Here is a 21,448-nt window from a genome sequence, read left to right on the forward strand (position 1 = left end):
ATGGAATGGAATAACACTAGTAATGTCTTGGCAGTATTATTAAATCAATTTAATGCTATCTTGATAAAAAATAAACTTTTTCTATCAAAAACATAAATATTTCTGAGTGTGTCCAAACTTTTGAATAGTAGTGTATATCCTAAAAAGAAATTTGAATGTATTTTTTTTAACATGGCATGTGAAAAATGCAAACAAGTAGTCAACTCCAGGCTCGGATTTCACATTATAAAAAGTCAGAGTCCAGGACTGAATACAAATAGCAAAAAGTCTGAATTAGTGTATGCCACCCTAAATCGAGGCCTTCATAAGAAATGTTAATGATTTAGTTCATGAAGTAGAAGTATCATAACAAACAAGAATAGCTGCATCAGATATTTAAAATACTAAAATGTGTGCTTTAATTTAAATGCTTGAAGTCGTAGTCAGAAGTCAGGCAAAATCCTGTTATTGGCTAAGGATATTACAACATGCAAGCTTTCGAGGCAACTCAGGCCCCTTCTTCAGGCAAGATGTAACTAAATAATACCAATTGTAATAGAAATATGTCATTTTACACCCCTTCGTAGTGGACCATAGAGGACTAGATGCCTAGTAAAGAATCCAAAATCAAAATAACATCATATTCACAATCACTGACCTTCAAACAACTTAAAATGATACCCCACATGTTTATGTTTGACATTTGGCTCCTAGAGCAGTTGGACTTCCAGTAAAGAATCAAATTATCAAAAAATCATCAGAATCGTGATCAGCACCCTTGAAAATAGCATAAAAGGACACTCCACCTGCTTATACTTCAAGTTTTGCGAAAAGAAGTAACTTTGACCCCTCGTATCCCATTAGGGGATGAACCCCTGGATGTCGTTTGATGAGGCATGCACAACTTCCAAGTCCTTCTGATCATTTTTGCAAAAGACACCTATTGGTTTACTCTTTTTTATAAGGAATGTACTGTACTGTAATGTAATGTACTGCATAAAATATGGTCCAAAATTAGGGGTTTCGTGTCTAGCGGACCAAACATAAGGGTTGGGGACCCCAAAAAGCGTAACTCCACATCGAGACGAGTCGAACGCTATATCATATGAGGGGTTTTCTTGTACCGGTGAATCAGGTGGCGCCGGACCGAAAGCAACAACTGAAGTGATTTCAAAGCATTCACATGCAATTCTTAAGAACACAATATACAACAGAAATAATAATTGTTCCAGGATACGTGGGATTTTCAGTACGTGCGGCTAATGCTGTCCAGGCAAGTGCCCAGCACTGCGGCAGTGACGTATTAATCGAGGTGACATGGCCACTTGTAAAGCTGTGACTGCAAATGACATCCTTGTTCCAAACAAACACAAAACCAAAACAAACACAGCGCGTCCGCCGATCACAGCTCTGCCAAGACTGTCTGCACTTTCAAAGTTTTTCCGTAGTTCGAGGGCACACGTCATGACGTCACCAGAGAGGAAAGTGACCCACCCAATGATCAACGAGAACGTAAATCCCCAGTGCGAAGCAGCGGCCAATAACAAGCAAGCCTGGGGCGGAACGTAACACGTGGTTTGAATTCTTTGTTAATGGAGGCGTAAGGCTTTGAAGGGGAAAAGGGAATTGTGCAGTTGGTATAAGGTAACAGTTGTAAACGTGCACGAAGTTGCAAAAGTGAGCGGCGGCGTGTTTTGTAGTTGTAGGAAATGGCAGCGTAGCAGGATAGCACTTTATAAGACGATCGTTTCAATCTGAACAGACGCCTGCACCGGTTTCCCGTCTTTATGAGCGCTTCCGAGGGAGGCCACAATGTGGGTAACGTTTCCGTTTTGTGGTAGAGAAGTATGCAGACGATGCGAGATGAGGGAATCGGTTGTTAAACACGCAACGTGGTCGGTATAAATAGAAGAACAGAACAGAATAGAAGGGAAGGGAAGGGAAGTGCCGCTTATTGTCTGCAAATAATGAGGCGTAACGGTTCGGTGGGACGCCAAGGAAAAGTTTGCGCATAGTGTTTCACTGTGGAGAAGGGAAACAAATGCAGCCATTTAACGCTTTCAAAACAGAAGCAGAATGCTTATATGTCTTTGTCATATAACTTTGGAGAAATGAACGTAACACTGCAATATTAATAATCCGTGTGTCATTAGAATCTCCTAAGAGTGCGTTTTAAACAACGTAAGCGCAATTTGTGGGATGTGTAATCGATCACAAAAAAGAAAGATTTTAAAAAACAAACTACCACTAGTATTGATAGTCAAACGAAACGCTTGGAAGCTTAAAATCAATACGTGACAGGTTTTTTTCATTTCTTTTCATTTTAAACCGAGTTCCTCCATTATTCTACACATACTCCCAAGTAAATTATACTGTATACCAAAGTGCGAGTTTGTCTGTCATTTTGGCTTTAATAAACCCAAACTTTTCTTAAAAAAAAAATTTAAAACACCTTGTATATTATCAGGTCTAGGTATATTATTTGATGTGATATTAAAAGAAATGGGTATAGCACAATAAACAAGATGAATCCAGAACGCAATATACTGACTTGCAGAAGAGGAGAGAATGTGCAGGTTAATTATATGTATTTTTTTTATTTCACTCAGGTAATGGAATCATTTTCTAGAAGTGCATTATCTTTTTTGTTTTGTCTTGTCATGGTAATGGAATCATTTTCTCAGAAAACGAAAGTTAACCTTTGCTCCTGGTGAGCTGCATGCCAGCAACTGATAAGATCCAGTGATATGTACACAAATGTAAGCCATTTGCATCATGCGCTGCTGAAGGGTGGATGGGATGGGCACATGTCTGCTTTCCATTACTTCGTGTCAAACTGCCACTACTAACAGATATGAGTTCAGTACTGAGATCTGCTCTGAATGTTTTTTTGGGGTAACCCAAGCCCAGTCTCCAGTTGTGAGTTTATCATAGCTGTCCATGTGCCAGGTGTAATTTGGTCCCCTTCTTCAGAGTCACCTGCTTCATCATCTTTGGTCCAAACAGGATTGCATTTTTTTTCCCCACAATCCAGTCATCACATGGTATTAAATAAGCTAGGAGTTAAGCTATTTTCTTCAAACATTCCCTTATATCCTTTGTTTTGTCAAAGTTCTTCAGAAAATTATTCCATTGTTTCGATAAGAAAAAAAAATTGGACTTCCTAAAGAAAATTATCCCATTATCTTGAGGAAAATATGATATTGCACATCTTTTCTCGCTGTCTGTACTGATTAAACAGTTGTAGTTATTTATTAACAGAATTATATTGGACTAGTGCCCCATTTAAGGATACCATATTGTGCCTTTTCTGTTTCTCAGCAGATTCCTAGAATATATATCTATGTATTCCTTGTTACATAATCATGGAATCATTTCAAGAACCAGTGGCGCCTATTCAGTGGGTGGTCTCCGAAGACAAGGAGGTCAGAATGAAAGAAGAAGAAATTCCAATTATTTATCGTCTGGTGCCATCACAGGCTGCTGTCCCAAATACAGGTACAAATGTGTTTTGTCTGGCATATTGTGCCATGTGAATGCTAATAAGACTGTCATAACTCTGAAGCCAGTCAGTAGACTCTAGCTGTGGACTTCCAGAGTTGCACTCCATTGAGGCGGTTGTTGCTTTATATTATACATTGCGGTTAAGATTTTAGTTGGCGGTGGGTTATCTGACCTCAAGTCAAGTAAACCAAGTCACAAAAACCTGCAGTCCAACTGGCTGCCCAGCGGACCCACTGAATCGCAGAGCTGTGGAGGACCCATCTGAAGCCGGTTCCATCTGATAAGAAATGCAAACTTTGTCAGGCATTTCATTTAAATGATGTCGTGTAACATTTGTGTTTCACATACATTTAGAAAGTGGATGGAACAAAAACCAACAGTTACTGTGGATCTCTGAGTTTGACACTCCTGCTGTGCACCTTTCTGTGACCACACCAGCAGAAAAATCTGCCATCTATCTATCTATCTATCACGTAGGGCACTATATAATTGATATGGATACACTATGTGATAGATAGGTGGCACTATATGATAGATATGGATACACTATCATATAGTGCCTTTCATCTATTGTCTGTCTAAATAAGCTAAATATCCTGCCCACAAAACACTCAACATCAAGTAATACGGAGTTTGTGTTTTCACATGCTGTCTCTCTGTGGGGCTTCCTCAGGTATTCCACCTTTCCTCCCACATCCCAAAGATGAGCCTGTTGTTCACTTTATTACTTATATTGCTGTTTTATATAATAATCTATTAACTCTTTTTGTCCAAGGCATTGGTGATGATGATGTGCAAGAAGATTCTTTCAAAAGCCGTGCAGAAGTGAAACATGAAGAGGATGAAAAATGCTGCACCACATCAGCAGTCATCAATCTAATGGATATGAGCTCACTTAACGGAGCCCCCATTAACTTTGTTAAAGTGTGCTGTCCTTATCCAACTCTGCACAAATTCACTTCTGCTTGTTTTGAAGGAGAAGATTTTGAGCAACTTCCTAACCACGCCAAAAAATCGCTTGATTATAAAGGTGAGTGCACCAAACCAGTGCATGGGATTCCTGTTGCTTAGATTGGGGATCTTCATTTAAAATGCGACTTTGAATAAAGGAAACACGTTAGACCTGTGTGGACAAGTCCAAGAAGTGGCAACACATGCAATTTCAGAAACTATTTCTGGTTGTGTTAACTGTGATTTGAGTGAAGGTCTTTCTTGTGTTCAGAAAGAGGAACCGACATTTTCAACAACGCTTTGCCATTCTGCTATTCCAATTGCGGACTTTAGTTTCAAGAATTGCAGTGATTATCCTAACTGTGGTTTGATATTTGAGAGAACCTCTAGACCTGAATATCTAAGAAGTGGGAATGCTTGTTGAACTATTCAATAGGAATTAACCCTCACCTTTCAAGAAGTGTTTATGCACTTAGGAACCACATTCATCAAAGCTTTTCCAAGGGCGTAATGAGGTTGCTTATATTAAGCATCACAGTACAGGAGCGGGCATTAGGTACAAATTTGAAAAGGAAAGCTGCCCTAGCACTGCTGCTTTTGATTCATCCTGTCCACTATCTGTTACAAACAACACGCCAAACTTGTCCTCTAGTACTTTGAGGACTCCACATTTTCAGTCTCTCACTCTTTGTCACTCTGTGCTTAGTGAAAATCCTCTATTTTCTCTAGGAACCATTTAAACAATTTGAAAGTGCAAACAGTCTTCTTTATCATGAAAAAAAATGCACGACACGGTCTTCATTTTTACTTTCTTGAATACATCGTATAGAGAAAGTATAAGAATCATGAAAAAATTCCACCTTGAGATTTTGATGAATCTTAACATTTTAGACCTTCCTGAGTCTGAAAATACCATTTTTGAAATTTTGTCTGTCTGTGTGTAAAGACGATAACTCAAACGCTTTGACCTCCGTTATTGAGATTTTGTACACCTGCTTTATATCAAAAAATAAGGAATCCTATCAACGTTTGGGGCAATTCTGGCAACCGGAAGTGATACTTTAACTTTTGCAAATTTTCAAGTAAACTGTGGTTATAATTACAGATAGATGATTCAAATTTTGTACAGATATCCATATTACTAACCGAGAATGGTAAACCAGATATGGACGCAGTACATGCCCATGGACGCAGGAGACATAGTGCACAGGCGCCACACAAAAACGAGGAATCGGCCCCCCGCCCCAGAGTGAAACGGGAGAGACTACGAACGACACAGCCACACAAACAAGAGGAGTCCGCGCCACGCCCCAGAGTGAAACGGGACAGACTACGGAGTCCACAAAGGTTCACAAATCAAACCCGAGAGAGTACGTAAAACGGTGATGACACAGCCACACAAAAAAGTGGATACAGCCCCCCGCCCCAGAGTAAAACAGGACAGACTACAGAGTCCACAAAAGTCCACAACACACTGCATAATCAAACCCGAGATGGTACGGAAAGCACAGGCGCCTACAACGCGCTATACATCGCCAACAACGAAAGAGCTCAACTAACAGAAATAAGAAATAAAGCAACAAGCCCAGAGAATACGGAACCCTAAACGTCCACACCACAAAGCAGAGGCAAACCCGACATAGTACGGAAGGTGCAGGCACCTACATCGCGCGTCTAAAACACTGCAGGCAAAACCCCGAGATGGTGCAGAAGCCCCACAGACCCGGACTCCACAGCATATGTGAATCACATTACAGTAATACAATATTATAAGTACTCACAGAAACAACAAACACAAGAAGCGTCCGCATCCCGCCCCACAGTCAAACCGGAGAGAGTACGGAGTCCCCACACGTCCACAAAACACAGCATAGTCAAACCCGAGATACCCATGCACGCAGGAGACATGGTGCGCAGGCGGCTACAGCGCGATCCTCCAAGAACGAAGGAGACACAGCTCAAAAACGAAAGAGCTCACCTAACGTGGATAAGAAATGAGGTAACGCGCCCATAGGTGACGACACAGCCACACAAAAACAAGGATACAGCCCCCTGCAACAGAGTGAAACAGGACAGACTACAGAGTCCACAAAAGTCCACAACACACAGCATAATCAAACCCGAGATAGTACGAAAAGCGCAGCCACCTACAACGCGCTATACACCGCCTACAACGAAAGAGCTCAACTAACAGAAATAAGAAATAAAGCAACAAGCCCAGAGAATACGGAACCCTAGACGTCCACAACACACAGCAGAGTCAAACCCGACATAGTACGGAAGCTGCAGGCGCCTACAACGCGCGTCTAAAACACCGCAGGCAACACCCCGAGATGGTGCAGAAGCCCCAAGGTTCCGGATTCCACAGCATATGTGAATCACATTCCAGTAATACAATAAGTACTCACAGACATACATATGTCCTCACAGAAAAAACAAACACAAGAGGCTTCGGCATCCCGCCCCACACTCAAACCGTAGAGAGTACAAGGTCCCCAAACGTCCACAAAACACAGCATACTCAAACCCGAGATAGTACGGAGGGCGCATGACAAATATGTAACAATTACCAAGAATGACAATAATCTCTTTCAACTGTATTTCGGCTTACCCACGACCAGGGGTTGGCGAGTGAAGCGAGCAGCGGGCAGAGCCCCCTAGTTTATGATAAAAAGCAAACCGATATGAAATTTGAGAAAAATTACTCAAACGGAAGTAGTATTTTATTTAAGCAACCATGTGAATTTTTTGTATCATGGAAATTTAAATGTTTACATAATATTAAAAACTGTAATATAACGCATAGTCCTTCAATATCTTGATTTTAATTTATACATAATCAGTTTAACAATAACGTGTAAACATTGAACATGCCATGTACGTATAAAGATGTAATGGGGACAATAAGCTGCTACATCCCCGTCATGTTCCTGGCAATACATTTAATTTAATGATATATATTTTTTTTTTCCGCCAGCATTATCGTATTAAATGTAGCTAAATGCAGTTTTTCCTGTAGCAATTTATTGCAACAAATATTATATAATAACACTTTTTCTATGTTTTTAGGTGACTTATAACTCTTTACTTTGCACATAATCGAGGTAATGCATATGTAATCATGAAAATGTTCCACCACCGTTTTCGACCTCCCTAAGTGCGAAAATATAATTTTAATATAAAGTTTGATTATAAATAAAGATAAATGATTGTGTATCAATATTATCAATTAGTTATGATGAGAAACAATGACATATGATATATAAGAAATATTGCGTAACTGGAAGTGGTTCGGATTACCTTTTCCTCGATCTCAGTATACGAGAAAGTCAAGGGGAGTACACTCCTGTTTTTTTTTTTTTTGTTTTATTTTTTAAATATGTAACCATAACTCGCATTCTTTCCAAAGAACAGGGCATAAAAAACATGCCTTCATGTGATGATTTTTTGGGCTAGAGCTACTATGTTATCTTGAACACCTGTTCTACCACTTCAGGTGGAAATGATCTCGCATGTAAGATGTGAAAGGCTATAAGAGCAGCCAGCTGGCCCCGCCATATTTTAGAAGGATATCTGAAGTGAAAGATGATTGTCCATTACCAATTGCAATTTATTAAAGTAACTCAACCCTGTCTGTGGGATGGTTTTGGAAAAAGCAAGTAGGGCAGTTAGCAACAATAAACTCGCATCAGTCAATATTCAGGAGTTTGAACCCGAGTCACCTCCTGCATTTAATACCATGGCACATTTGCCAGTTCCATGTCTTGGTAATGTGACTTTTGCACTAAAGTCTTTTTCTTTCCGAACCATTTCTTGAAGAAAGTGGATACACTACAAAGAAAAAAATGACAGCACAGAATCCAATTTTACAGTTAACTACGAATACACAGTAGTAAAGGAAATAACCTTTTGGTAATTTCTGAAGACTTTAACTAAGGATAGCTGGAAAGAAGAGACCACTCACATATAAAAGGAACACAGTGAATCACAATCGTTTATGAGAGGCATGTTGCTGAGCATTTACCCATCCTAGCTTAACTACAAGGTTAAAGGAAGAGTGGTGGCTCTGAAGCTAAGGATCTGCACTGGTGTCTGGAAGGTTGCCTGTTCAAATCCTGTTACTTCCAGAAAGGATCTTACTTCATTGGGCCCTTAAGCATGGTCTTTAACATGAAACTTGCTCTGGGGTTACTGTGCAATGGCTGAGCCTGTACTCTGAACTTCAAAGGTCATGTGGAAAGACAATTTCCCTTCTGGGATCAGTAAATCAAATCAAAGTCAATTATCATTATTATATCCTCTTTAATAAAACCCCTGTGTGCGTCCAGTGTCCGTGTGTGTGTCTTCTGGTGAAGTGCGCATGCGCGGGGCACGGTGCGATGCTTCAAAGCAGATGCTTCAAAGGCCGCCTGACGTGTCACACAAGACAGAGAGGGTGGAACCTATAAAATATCGCGTGGCAGATCCAATCAGATTTCGGTAAATGAGGTAAGACCTAAAACAGAAAACACGAAAAATCCAATCGGGTACTGAGACGTGGAGACCAGCTTCCCCATTGTTGTGCAAGTGTTCACTCTGAGGATGTCAGATTTGCAATTACGAAGCTTGGCCCGGTAAAGTAAAAGTAGATTTATTTTTGCGCACATTACATCAGCCTAGTTCTAGGCTCATCAGGCGTACACACTCACTGCACCCCCCTCTCGGGGAACTGAACCTCGGACGTCAGAGAGAAAGAGATAATTATGTTTGAGTTGGTGGACAGCTTTCCTTACAGTTTAATATCAGGTTCTTTGTGACTGGCTCATGAGAAAATAGGAGAGGTTAATAACCTGGAAATGTAATCGTTTGAGACCTCCCTGAACTTGGTATACATTTTGTGAATGGTCAGTAGGGATGACCATTATGAATGAAGTAATGTGTGCTATCAGAAGTGTGTTTTTAAATCTGTAAAGTTTTGTGCGATTCTGAGACTTGGATCATAAGACCAATTTCTGAGTGTAATGTAATCGATCAGTCGAAAGTAAACTAAGCAATTCATTTTTAACAGGATTAGACCAATAGATGGAACCAAAAGTTACTTGTAATGTTGTTTTAACATGTCTTTCTAATTCATCCATAAATTTTGTAGCTGTCCACGTAGCTCAGAGCCAGATGGTGGTACATACCACATGCACTTCAAAAGGGGTCATCTACCTGAAGCTAAGCATCTTCTGGCCCAGCCAGTAGTTGAATGGGAGACCATCTAGGAAAAAGTATGGGTTGCTGCTGGAGGAGGTGTTGGTCAGACCAGCAGATAGCGCTTACCCAGCAGTCTGAATGTAGATCCCAGTGCTCCAGTGCGGTGACGGGGACACCATGTTGTAAAAATGGCGCCGTCCTTCAGGTGAGATGTAAAACTGAGGTCCTGATTCTGTGGTCATAGAAGATCCCTGGGCATCCATTGTAAAGAGTAAAGGGTATCCCAATGTCTGGCCTAGTCATTCTGGTGCCCTGATCATCTCCTGTCTCTAATTGCCTATCACTCTTTCATCCCTACACCATGTAATCGCAAATGTGTGGTGAGCGTATTGGAGCAAAAATGGCTGTCATCACATCATCCAGGTGGATGATACACATTAGTAGTGGCTCACTATGTAAAGTGTTTTGAGTAGTGAAATAAACACTTTATAAATTGTAAGGAATTATTAATGTAGAGAAAAGCCAAGCAAAATGACACCTTTTATTGGCTAACTAGAAAGATTACAATATGCAAGCTTTCGAGGCAACTCAGGCCCCTTCTTCAGGCAAGATGTAATCGATTACATGATTACATCTTGCCTGAAGAAGGGGCCTGAGTTGCCTCGAAAGCTTGCATATTGTAATCTTTCTAGTTAGCCAATAAAAGGTGTCATTTTGCTTGGCTTTTCTCTACATTCATAATGGCTAACACGGTACAACACCCTAGTACTAAGGAATTATTAGGAATTATTAACACTTTCTAATGGATTGAAGTTGCTCATGTTTGTCTTAATATCCTCTTTACAGATGAGCAAGTAGAAGATGGATACTACATGGAGCAGCACATTGTGAAATTTCACAAAGATCAATTTAAAAACAAGTTGGAAAACAAAATTGTGAGATTAAGGAACTATTCTGATAGCGGTTTAACAGCTCCTGTGGAAGTAGTGCAACCGAGTTACAGTTCTTCAGCCGAACATAAGCAAGTACATTTGTCCACTGGGAAGGCCCATCAGAAGCACACAGCATGCCAAGAAGAAAATCTCCAACACCAGTGTAACGAGTGCGGCAAGATTTTCAGAGATCTGGGCCTCCTTCAGAGACACCTGATTGTCCACAAACAGCTACTAGGGCAAATAAGTTTTGTGGAGTCCGGTGATAGCGTGGACAAGTCGGTCGACTTATTCCAGTATTTTCGTTGGCGGAGACGCTTCCGCTGCGACGAATGCGGGAAAAGTTTCAGATACGCATCAACGCTGGAGAAACACCGCTTGTTTCATGAAGGGAAGTTGCCTTACCAATGCGGTGACTGTGGGAGGAATTTCAAGGAACTGCCCCATTTGAAAATGCACCAGAAGATTCACCAGGGAGTTCCCCCTTCTTTCTGCTGCCTGGACTGTGGAAAGGTGTTCAAAAATGCTAAACATCTTCGCCGTCACAAACGAATCCATACAGGAGACATGCCGTACCACTGTTCAGAGTGCGACAAGAAGTTTCGAGACTCTGAACGTTTGCGGAGACATCAACGAATCCACACTGGGGAGATGCCGTATCCCTGTGACGAGTGCGACAAGCGCTTCAGGTTCTCCGGGGACCTGCGGAAACACCAACGTATTCACACTGGGGTGATGCCTTACCAGTGTACGGTATGTGGGAAGCATTTCAGGGAATCCAGCACCCTTAAAAAACACGAGTTAATTCATAGTGGGAAAGCTCCTTTTAATTGCAGTGACTGTGGGAAGAGGTTTAACCAGGTAGGGAACCTCAAGAGACATCAGCAGATCCACACTGGCATGGCACCTTATAAATGCACGGAATGTGACAAATGTTTCAATCACGTGGATAACCTGAAACGGCACATACAAGTTCACATGGTGGACAGTCTGTACCACTGTGATGAGTGCAACAGCAGTTTCCGGAGTGCAGCCTGTTTAAAAAAGCACCAACAGGTTCATCGTCGAGTCAATTCTCTTTATATGTGCGGTGACTGTGAGAAGACCTTTAAACATGCTAGCGATTTTAAGAAACACCAACGGATTCACACGGGCGAGATGCCTTACCTGTGCACAACATGCAACAAGAGTTTCAACCATTTGGGAAACCTCAAAAAGCACCTCCTCATTCATTCTGGTGAGATGCCTTTCGAATGTCCTGACTGTGGCAAACGTTTTAATCAGCTGGGCAACATGAAGAAGCACCGAAACATTCACCTTAAAAAGCAAACATAACTGTACGTTGCTGCTGCTTTTCAGGACGGTAAAACATAAGCTCGAGCCTGACTGCAGTTATAAACTCGTATTACTCGTAAACATGGCAGTAGCTAATTTGGGCTGCTTTCGTTTCTGTTTTCTACCCTGCATTAGAAACGTGCTGAATGTTAAAGAATCATTAGAAAATACTCTTACCTGTCTCTTTTATACAGTAGAGCTATTTAAGAATGCTAGAATTAATTTGATTATAGTCTCGCAGGGCCAGGCATGATTTTTCTTCAAACGAGAATGCATGTGCGGGATCAACTGATTAAAAAGTGTGTGGTGAATAACGGTGAAATCCTCGCCCACAGGGCTTCTTCCTAAAACACCTGCAGTCCATGCATTTTTAAATCTCCGCTGGGGTTTCGGGGACAGCGCAAAAGATGCTGAACAAAAGACTTGGCGCTGAGAGAAAATAAAAAGTTAAAATTACTGTTGGGGAGCTCTGTAGCATAAGGTAATTGAAGCTTAACCCTTAACCCTTATTTTGTACACCAACCTTAAAGTTTTTTTTGTTCAACGTCTTTTTACTTGAACCTTCCGGCAGCATCCGCCATCTGACCTCAGCTTGATTCACTAGAAGTCCAGTGTCGCAATGATTTCCCTCCAGTGTTCCCCCAGCCGGTTTTATGAGAGGATGCACGGTCGCAAGTTCAGAATCATGCATTTGGTACACCGTGTGGGTACTTGTGTACGTAGGCCTACAGTGCATGTGGAAAGTATTCACAGCGCATCACTTTTTCCACATTTTGTTATTTTACAGCCTTATTCCAAAATGGATTAAATTCATTTTTTTCCTCAGAATTCTACACACAACACCCCATAATGACAACATGAAAAAAGTTTACTTGAGATTTTTGCAAATTTATTAAAAATAAAAAAACTGAGAAATCCCATGTCCATAAGTATTCACAGCCTTTGCTCAATACTTTGTCAATGCACCTTTGGCAGCAATTCCAGCCTCAAGTCTTGTTGAATATGATGCCACAAGCTTGGCACACCTATCCTTGGCCAGTTTCGCCCATTCCTCTTTGCAGCACCTCTCAAGCTCCAGGTTGGATGGGAAGCGTCGGTGCACAGCCATTTTAAGATCTCTCCAGAGATGTTCAATCGGATTCAAGTCTGGGCTCTGGCTGGGCCACTCAAGGACATTCACAGAGTTGTCCTGAAGCCACTCCTTTGATATCCTGGCTGTGTGCTTAGGGTCGTTGTCCTGCTGAAAGATGAACCGTCGCCCCAATCTGAGGTCAAGAGCGCTCTGGAGCAGGTTTTCATCCAGGATGTCTCTGTACATTGCTGCAGTCATCTTTCCCTTTATCCTGACTAGTCTCCCAGTCCCTGCCACTGAAAAACATCCCCACAGCATGATGCTGCCACCACCATGCTTCACTGTAGGGATGGTATTGGCCTGGTGATGAGCGGTGCCTGGTTTCCCCCAAATGTGACGCCTGGCATTCACACCAAAGAGTTCAATCTTTGTCTCATCAGACCAGAGAATTTTCTTTCTCATGGTCTGAGGGTCCTTCAGGTACCTTTTAGCAAACTCTAGGCGGGCTGCCATGTGCCTTTTACTAAGAAGTGGCTTCCATCTGGCCACTCTGCCATACAGGCCTGATTGGTGGATTGCTGCAGAGATGGTTGTCCTTCTGGAAGGTTTTCCTCTCTCCACAAAGGACCTCTGGAGCTCTGACAGAGTGACCATCGGGTTCTTGGTCACCTCCCTGACTAAGGCCCTTCTCCCCCGATCGCTCAGTTTAGATGGCCGGCCAGCTCTGGGAAGAGTCCTGGTGGTTTCGAACTTCTTCCATTTATGGATGATGGAGGCCACTATGCTCATTGGGACCTTCAAAGCAGCAGAAATTTTTCTGTAACCTTCCCCAGATTTGTGCCTTGAGTCAATCCTGTCTCGGAGGTCTACAGACAATTCCTTTGACTTCATGCTTGGTTTGTGCTCTGACATGAACTGTCAACTGTGGGACCTTCTATAGACAGGTGTGTGCCTTTCCAAATCATGTCCAATCAACTGAATTTACCACAGGTGGACTCCAATGAAGCTGCAGAAACATCTCAAGGATGATCAGGGGAAACAGGATGGACCTGAGCTCAGTTTCGAGCTTCATGGCAAAGGCTGTGAATACTTATGTACATGTGCTTTCTCAGTTTTTTTATTTTTAATAAATTTGCAAAAACCTCAAGTAAACTTTTTTCACGTTGTCATTATGGGGTGTTGTGTGTAGAATTCTGAGGAAAAAAATGAATTTAATCCATTTTGGAATAAGGCTGTAACATAACAAAATGTGGAAAAAGTGATGCGCTGTGAATACTTTCCGGATGCACTGTATATTGTGAAGCAATAGAAAGTGTTTTCACTTTTGCATCAAGTTATGTTTATTTGTAAAACACGCAATGTGCTCTCTGTGCATGCGACACACCTTTATATGTCTACCAGGGTTGTTTTTAGGAGACTTTCTGACAGTTCATCATAATCAGAAGTGAGAGCCCCCCTTAATCTTTTCAGTTTATAATCACCGCCCCTACTTTGAGCGCCACCTTAATAAGGCACTGGAATGGTTTAGAAACACTCAATGAGCTGACTAATAGTTCCCACAGTTTCAAACAAAATTCACTCATGGTTGTCCCCAGACAGATTTGTTATTCATCTGGCTTCAGCGGGCCTTGCGAGACAGCAGCCATCTCAGCCATTTTCCTGCATTTATTAAAGGTTCAAACTTGCATAAGAAATCTGACGAACCAGAGAAGACCTTTCAGTCCATCCTGCATGTTTGTTTAGCTAATAGCTTAGCTGTCCAAATATCTTATCTAGACAATTCTTAACGGTTGTCAAGGTTTCTACTTAAACTCCATGTCTTCTTTAGTTTATTCCAGATTCCCATAACTCCTCGGCATAAGGAGGAGCTTCCATTCATTTCCAGCGGCATCTTTGAATATGTGAATCATCGTCTAGTTGAAATAACGTATATATACTCGCGTATAAGTCAGGTCTTGAAACCCGAAAAATCGATCATAAAATCAGACCCCAACTTATCTGCCTGTTCAAAAATACGACCATTTTTTTTTTTTTTTGCCGCCTCCAATCTCTCATCAGTTTTTCAGAAACATTGAATTTTGTTCCAGCAGCTCAGTTACCAGTTTCTTTCACCACTTCAACGACTTTAATGTAAAACCAGCTTCATATTTTCTTCTGATCGAGCACTCCATGGTAGATAAGGGATGCTGTTACGATAAAGGTGTATGAGGGTGTGAGATACACAAAACAGTGCAAATGTCGCTTCGGAATAGTTCGGGTATTACCATGTGGTCACGTAGGCACAATACATAGGGGGGGCGAAAAAAAGGTTGTATGCTTCGTGGTTACTCTCTCAGGTGGGTGTTAGCATATCGTAATCTCTTGGAACAATAGCGTGAGTTCTCCGCATTTGACTTATACGACCGACGTTATAAAATACCAGAAAGTATACAGTAAAAATAAGCCACGACTTATTTGCGGGAGAACTTAAACGGTAATTCTGCTGGATCTACTTCATCGATGTCTTTGAAAATTTTAAAGACCTGGTTTAGGCACCCGCCTAGTCTCATCTGTCCGGAACGAAACATCTTTAATTCTGTGAGTCCGTCATCAGAGTGTGACACGTCCTTGTGTCCTGGAGTGCACCTGGTTGCTTTCCTCTGCAAAGCTTCAACTGTTGTTTTCTTGTAGCATGGTGACCAGGTTTGCAGCCAGTACTTCAGATGCCATCTCACTAGTGCATTTTATAACCTGAGTGTAATGTTCTTTTATTCATATTTTCAACAGTTTTTACTGTATAACTTAACATGTTACTCTTTAAAGGGATCCTTCTTCCAAAAAATCATAATGTATTTATTTGTTGCTTACCCGGTGTTTGTAGTAATGGTCAAGAAAATTTTTTAATGTCATCACAATGCTTATGATGCAACAGGCTTCAGTGGGGGGGCGTAGAAGGGAAATAATGAACAACAGTAAACAATATTTGAACATTCATGGGAAAAAAATCTCAAATTGCTCGTATCTTTTATCCAGTTGTGTGCTCACGCCATCCAAAACGCATGCATTTCTTAAGTATTGTTAAAAAAAATCTTCTAGAAAATCAGGGCAGTGCACAAACAAGAAGTGAGTTCAAACAGAACCAAGCTTTTTGGGGGAGAGACTGATCATTTTTGTGAAGCCATGTAGGGAAGTCAATGAAACCCAATTATACATTGAGCGGATTTGAAAATAGAAGCATTTAAATTAAAAAAACAAAAAAAATGGTTAGCACCTTAATCTCTCCTTCTCTGCCCAATCATCCATCCATCCATTTTCCAACCCGCTGAATCCGAACACAGGGTCACGGGGGTCTGCTGGAGCCAATCCCAGCCAACACAGGGCAGGAACCAATCCCGGGCAGGGTGCCGACCCACCGCAGGACACACACAAACACACCCAGCACACACTAGGGCCAATTTAGAATCGCCAATCCACCTAACCTGCATGTCTTTGGACTGTGGGAGGAAACCCATGCAGACACGGGGAGAACATGCAGACTCCACACAGGGAGGGCCTGGGAAGTGAACCCAGGTCTCCCAACTGCGAGGCAGCAGCGCTACCCACTGCGCCATCGTGCCGCCCCTGCCCAATCATGGTGTGCTTTATACAGAAAACAAGACTTCCTTGTCAAAATGCGTATCGATACTAACATTCAAAATTGCCCAACTGAGTGAAATATTCTAAATAGCAAAGCATCTTCTGACAGACCAGGGGCCTCATGTATAAACTGTGCGTACGCACAAAAATGTTGCGTACAAACGTTTCCACACTCAAATCGCGATGTATAAAACCTAAACTTGGCGTAAAGCCACGCACATTTTCACAGTAGCTCCAACCCTGGCGTACGCAAGTTCTCCGCTAGATTTTGCAAACTGGTCGCACCCAGCGTCAAAGCAGTGCTACTGTTCCTGTGTGGTTACCCTTTCTTTTTTAGATCCATATCCCTGAAGCGGCTTTATCATATACACTGAAACTAACTGCATATTGCTTTATTAGTTTAAGGCATCTAATTGTAAGTAACCTGTAACAATATAATGGTCCACGGAATGGCCAAACTATTCCAAATACCATAACTGCTTTAGCGTTGTTACTCTCACTGCACCTTCTTCTTCTTCTCCTTTCAGCTGCTCCCGTTAGGGGTTGCCACAGTGGATCATCTTTTTCCATATTACTCTCACTGCACCACTCGTAGTATTTATATCACTGTATCTGAGTGGGGAATCACAACAGCAGCTGATCAGAAAGAATTACCGGGATACAGTATCAAGCACACGCTACCTCAGGCATGATGGCTATTGCACTGCTCTCATATGACAAATGCTTCAAAGCCTTTCCTGTACGAACCTCATGGTTCAGAAACCGTTTCATTCCAAGAACTATAAACGCACTCAATCAGTCCATCAAGTGCCCCTTGTAGAACTGTCTGTGCTTATTAGTACAATCACCTCACTGTAAACTTGCAATAGTTATAATATTGCACAACCTGAGCCACTTTATAAAGCACGTATTTACATATGATGATGATATCATTTTTAAGATGAAATGCAGCAAAATATGTTTATTACACAGATAAAACTTTAACTTAATTTAAGTAATCTATATTGTTAATAATTAAATGTGTGAGGACACGGTGTCGCTGTGCTAGCGAGGATCTGGCGCTCCGTTCACGGATTGTTCTTGCCTCACGCTGTATTCTTGCTGGTGCTAGCGTGACACTGGATGGATAGATGGATAAAATAATTAAACGTGTACTATGAAGATATTTCTATGTTCTTTAAAAGTTTTGAAGAATCTGCGTTTTAAGCTTAGAGATGGCTTAACGTCTATTACAGAGCAGATTGTGTGGCGATTGGGTATTTGGAGAAAGAAAAGTAAGGACAGGAATTGGGAGTTAGTACATTTGAAAGAGACAGTACTGCTACAATAAAGTATTTCATCGAAGGTCGCGCACAATCACTGCACCACCGTGTTCCCATGTTTAATTACATGCTTTAACTTCTACCATCATGAAAATTATATTTTGTATACATCTCAGTATTTTAATTATTCAGAGAGCTGTAGTAGCACGAATATAATGGGTTCTGTGTCCTGTCGGAGGAAGAGAAAGCCCATTTAAGAAGCACATAGTGATTCACACACATAGAGCCCATCCATCCATTTTCCAACCCGCTGAATCCGAACACAGGGTCACGGGGGTCTGCTGGAGCCCATCCCAGCCAACACGGGACACAAGGCAGGAACCAATCCCGGGCAGGGTGCCAACCCACCGCAGGACACACACTAGGGCCAATTTAGAATCGCCAATCCACCTAACCTGCATGTCTTTGGACTGTGGGAGGAAACCCACGCAGACACGGGGAGAACATGCAAACTCCGCGCAGGGAGGACCCGGGAAGCGAACCCAGGTCTCCTAACTGCGAGGCAGCAGCGCTACTCACTGCGCCTCCATCAAATACAAAACAAAGCATTTAACGTGCTACTTAAATTACGATGGGGTTTGAGAAACTAGTAAATTAAACGATTTTAAGATGACGTTTATGATGTTCTACTTTAATGACAAAATAAACTATATGATTAATGTGGAAATTTCAAGATTAAAGTTAACATTTCGTGCTTTTTTTCCCCACTGAGTGCCTTTTTTTTTTTTCTCTGTACCCTAATAAGCTCTCATATGACACTCAGACGGTGAGCTACGACTTGATATCTGACAGCTTCTTTTTTATTTTGGGCACTGTGCGACTTTGTGAACTTGAGCTTTCGAGTTTCTCCGACACGCCATGTCACTCGATCAGCTTCCTTTTGTTGATTATACTACTGTTTAAACCAACAAATAGTACATTTTCTTTGCCTCCACTTGGTATTCGCTGAAATTCTTCTATTTTCCCTCGTGCTTTTGCCATTGTCTTTTCACAGAAGGCTGTTTATATTGATTTGCATATTCAAAGAGGCGTAATTTTGGGAGGAGTTAGGGCGGGACAGCAGGCGCGTGCACGTGTGTTACTTTTCACGCTGACCGGGATTTATGTAGCGGAAGAACGTGGAAGTTGGCGTTTGCACAGATTTATGCATCTGGATTTTTTTGTGCGTACGAACATTTCCGCTTTTGTGCTTACGCCATGTTATGTGTAAGTTCTACGCACAGCGTTATACATGAGGTCCCAGATGAAAGGGGTAACTGAAATCTTCCATGTCAGTTCTTCCCTTTTCAAACTCACGGTGACACCTTTTAAAATAAGGAACTTTTCTTGCCCCACTACCTTTTATAACGCAGGCATAGAACCGACAGTGACTTTATAGTCAAGTAGCCAACAAGCAAAATGACAGTGAGATACAGGACTGCAGAGCATAGCTACACTAAGAAAAGACATGTCGGGGCTTTCTTGGACTCCGGACACAGTATGGCGAGTACGATAAGCAGTGCATATCAGGTGTTGACTTCTTTCATAATTCTAACTGTTGGTGGCTATGCTTGCGGCTGGGCTGTTTGGTCTACATACAGATGGGTTGGTGGAGTGCAGAGCAGTATGTTGATTTCCATTTTATCCCTTTTAAAATAAAACGATTGTGAGCTTATGGAGTTCCCTCTGTCTCTGTTCCTGGCTGAGTTGCGACAGTCGCACGTCTCAAATTGTTAGCGTCCAGCTGCCCATGAGTGTTAATGCACAAAAACGCACTGGAAATTAAAACATGCAAATTCTGAACTGCTACAATTCGACATTAACTTGAGAACTCTGTGTAAATGTTTGCATTCTGAACATTTACCTGATTTTCTTAGATTGTAACATCCGTAGTCGGTTGTGTCATAAATTTTGTGATCTCATTTCTCCATGAAAACGTGAGGTTAAAAATTTTTCTCCGCCATCACTACAAACAGCACACGATACGTAACAGAAAAAACGTCCTACTTTTGGCTGAAGTACTGTGAAGGGGGTATGGCATGGATTTTTGTTTTCTCTTCAGGAGAGTCTCGCATAGAGAGTCCATTATGATCCACTCCTTGTGATCCGCGTGTTGGCTACACCAGGGAATTGATGCCTGAGATCCCTCATTACTGTGTGTCCTCTCGCTTTAAAGTATAAATGACTGAGGAGCAGATTGGGGAAGAAATACAATCACGTTCACCTTTAGTCATACACCAATGTCCTCGATCTGCATTTCCCACTTCTTGCAAGCCAGTATGTTTGCTGTCTCCCAGCATTTTAGAGCTCTTTGTTTTCGTTTGGTTGAATAATTGGCTGAGAAAATGAGAAAAAAAAAAAATTGGGAGTGATCTCCCGTAGACTTTCTCGTATGCTCAGATATGGGGATGGATATTTGAGAAGTAAATCGGAAGACAATGATTCTATTAAAGAACCATCAACAACAACTCAAATGAATAATATATTGAACAATTTTTGTAAGAGTACAGTTGAATAAATCAGACTGTGCAGCTGCATGAATAAAAGGTAAGGTACCACTTCCGGTTAATGGAAATTGTCCAAAAGTTGATAGAAATCTACGTTTCGCACTTTAATACTTGTATGCAAAATTTGGTTGACCGAAGTCAAAGCGTACCCAATCGTGTTTACGCACGTAAGACGCACAGACATAATTCCAAAAACATTTGTGACTCTGGTAGGTCTAAAATGTCAAGATCTCAACATGGAATCTTCGGTCGATTCCAATACTTTCCCTATACTTCTTCATATACGAGAAAGCAAAAAAACAAAGATTGCGACGGTGAGAGTGATCAGCTGACCTCACCCTGAAGCGCACCACTCAAAGTGTTCAGAGACTCTCCCTGTTTACTTGACTAACGTTGTGGGATCTCAGCTGACCAGCAGCAGGCCACCACAATGCAATTCTGATCCTTAAAGGTCCTCAAGGTTTCTGCTTTGACTCCATGTCTCGGCTGTTCGTTTTTAAGATTCCCACAACTTTGTGTAAAGACTTGCTTCCTAGCTTCAGTCCTAAATTCTCTTTGTAGTGATGCGCCGATATGAAAATTTCTGCATCTGCATGAAGTAAAAAAAAAAAAAATCGAGTATGTGTTCAGGTAAAGTGCCACTTCCGGTTGATGGATTTGGCTCAAACGTTAATACTGTGATTTTGGTGTAACAACCACATGCCAAATTTCATCCATCTATCTCGTTGCGTTTTTTCAGTTATCGTGTTTACACATACAGACATAATTCCAAAAAATAGTAGTTTCAGACTCGGGGAGGTGTAAAACATCAAGATTCATCAAAATCTCGAGGTCGAATTTTTTCACGATTTACTGTACTTCGTATACGTGAAATAAAAAATGTGTACAAGTAGTTAGATGCAGAAGGGAAAGCTGAATGCAGCGGGAGAAAATGATAATGTAATTTTTTTATGTCTATGACATGCAGCTTGAAAGTTATAAATAAAGATGGACCACTGTGATGAACTGGACTCTGGGCCGGTCCCTGATTTGTACCCCGTGCTGCTGCTTGCAACTCTATAACAGAACAGGATC

General features: G+C 41.6%; 1 protein-coding gene across 3 annotated transcripts; it reads left to right on the forward strand.

The window, feature by feature from the left end:
* The first annotated feature begins 1,387 nt into the window (after nucleotides 1-1,387).
* On the forward strand, nucleotides 1,388-12,049 carry LOC114659738 (zinc finger protein 883-like). 3 transcript variants are annotated; one of them, XM_028812374.2, is made up of 4 exons: nucleotides 1,388-1,623; nucleotides 3,301-3,477; nucleotides 4,259-4,513; nucleotides 10,459-12,049. In XM_028812374.2, exons 2-4 carry the CDS (start codon nucleotides 3,345-3,347, stop codon nucleotides 11,877-11,879), a joined length of 1,809 nt encoding a protein of 602 aa, XP_028668207.1. In that variant the 5' UTR covers nucleotides 1,388-1,623; nucleotides 3,301-3,344; the 3' UTR covers nucleotides 11,880-12,049. The 3 variants fall into 3 exon arrangements, with proteins under 3 accessions (XP_028668207.1, XP_028668206.1, XP_028668208.1); XM_028812373.2 differs by having other exon boundaries at nucleotides 3,304-3,477; XM_028812375.2 differs by lacking the exon at nucleotides 1,388-1,623 and adding an exon at nucleotides 1,632-1,793 and having other exon boundaries at nucleotides 3,304-3,477.
* Nucleotides 12,050-21,448: the final 9,399 nt, after the last annotated feature.

The sequence above is a fragment of the Erpetoichthys calabaricus genome, chromosome 10 (genome assembly GCF_900747795.2).
Source record: "Erpetoichthys calabaricus chromosome 10, fErpCal1.3, whole genome shotgun sequence".
Taxonomy (NCBI): domain Eukaryota; kingdom Metazoa; phylum Chordata; class Cladistia; order Polypteriformes; family Polypteridae; genus Erpetoichthys; species Erpetoichthys calabaricus.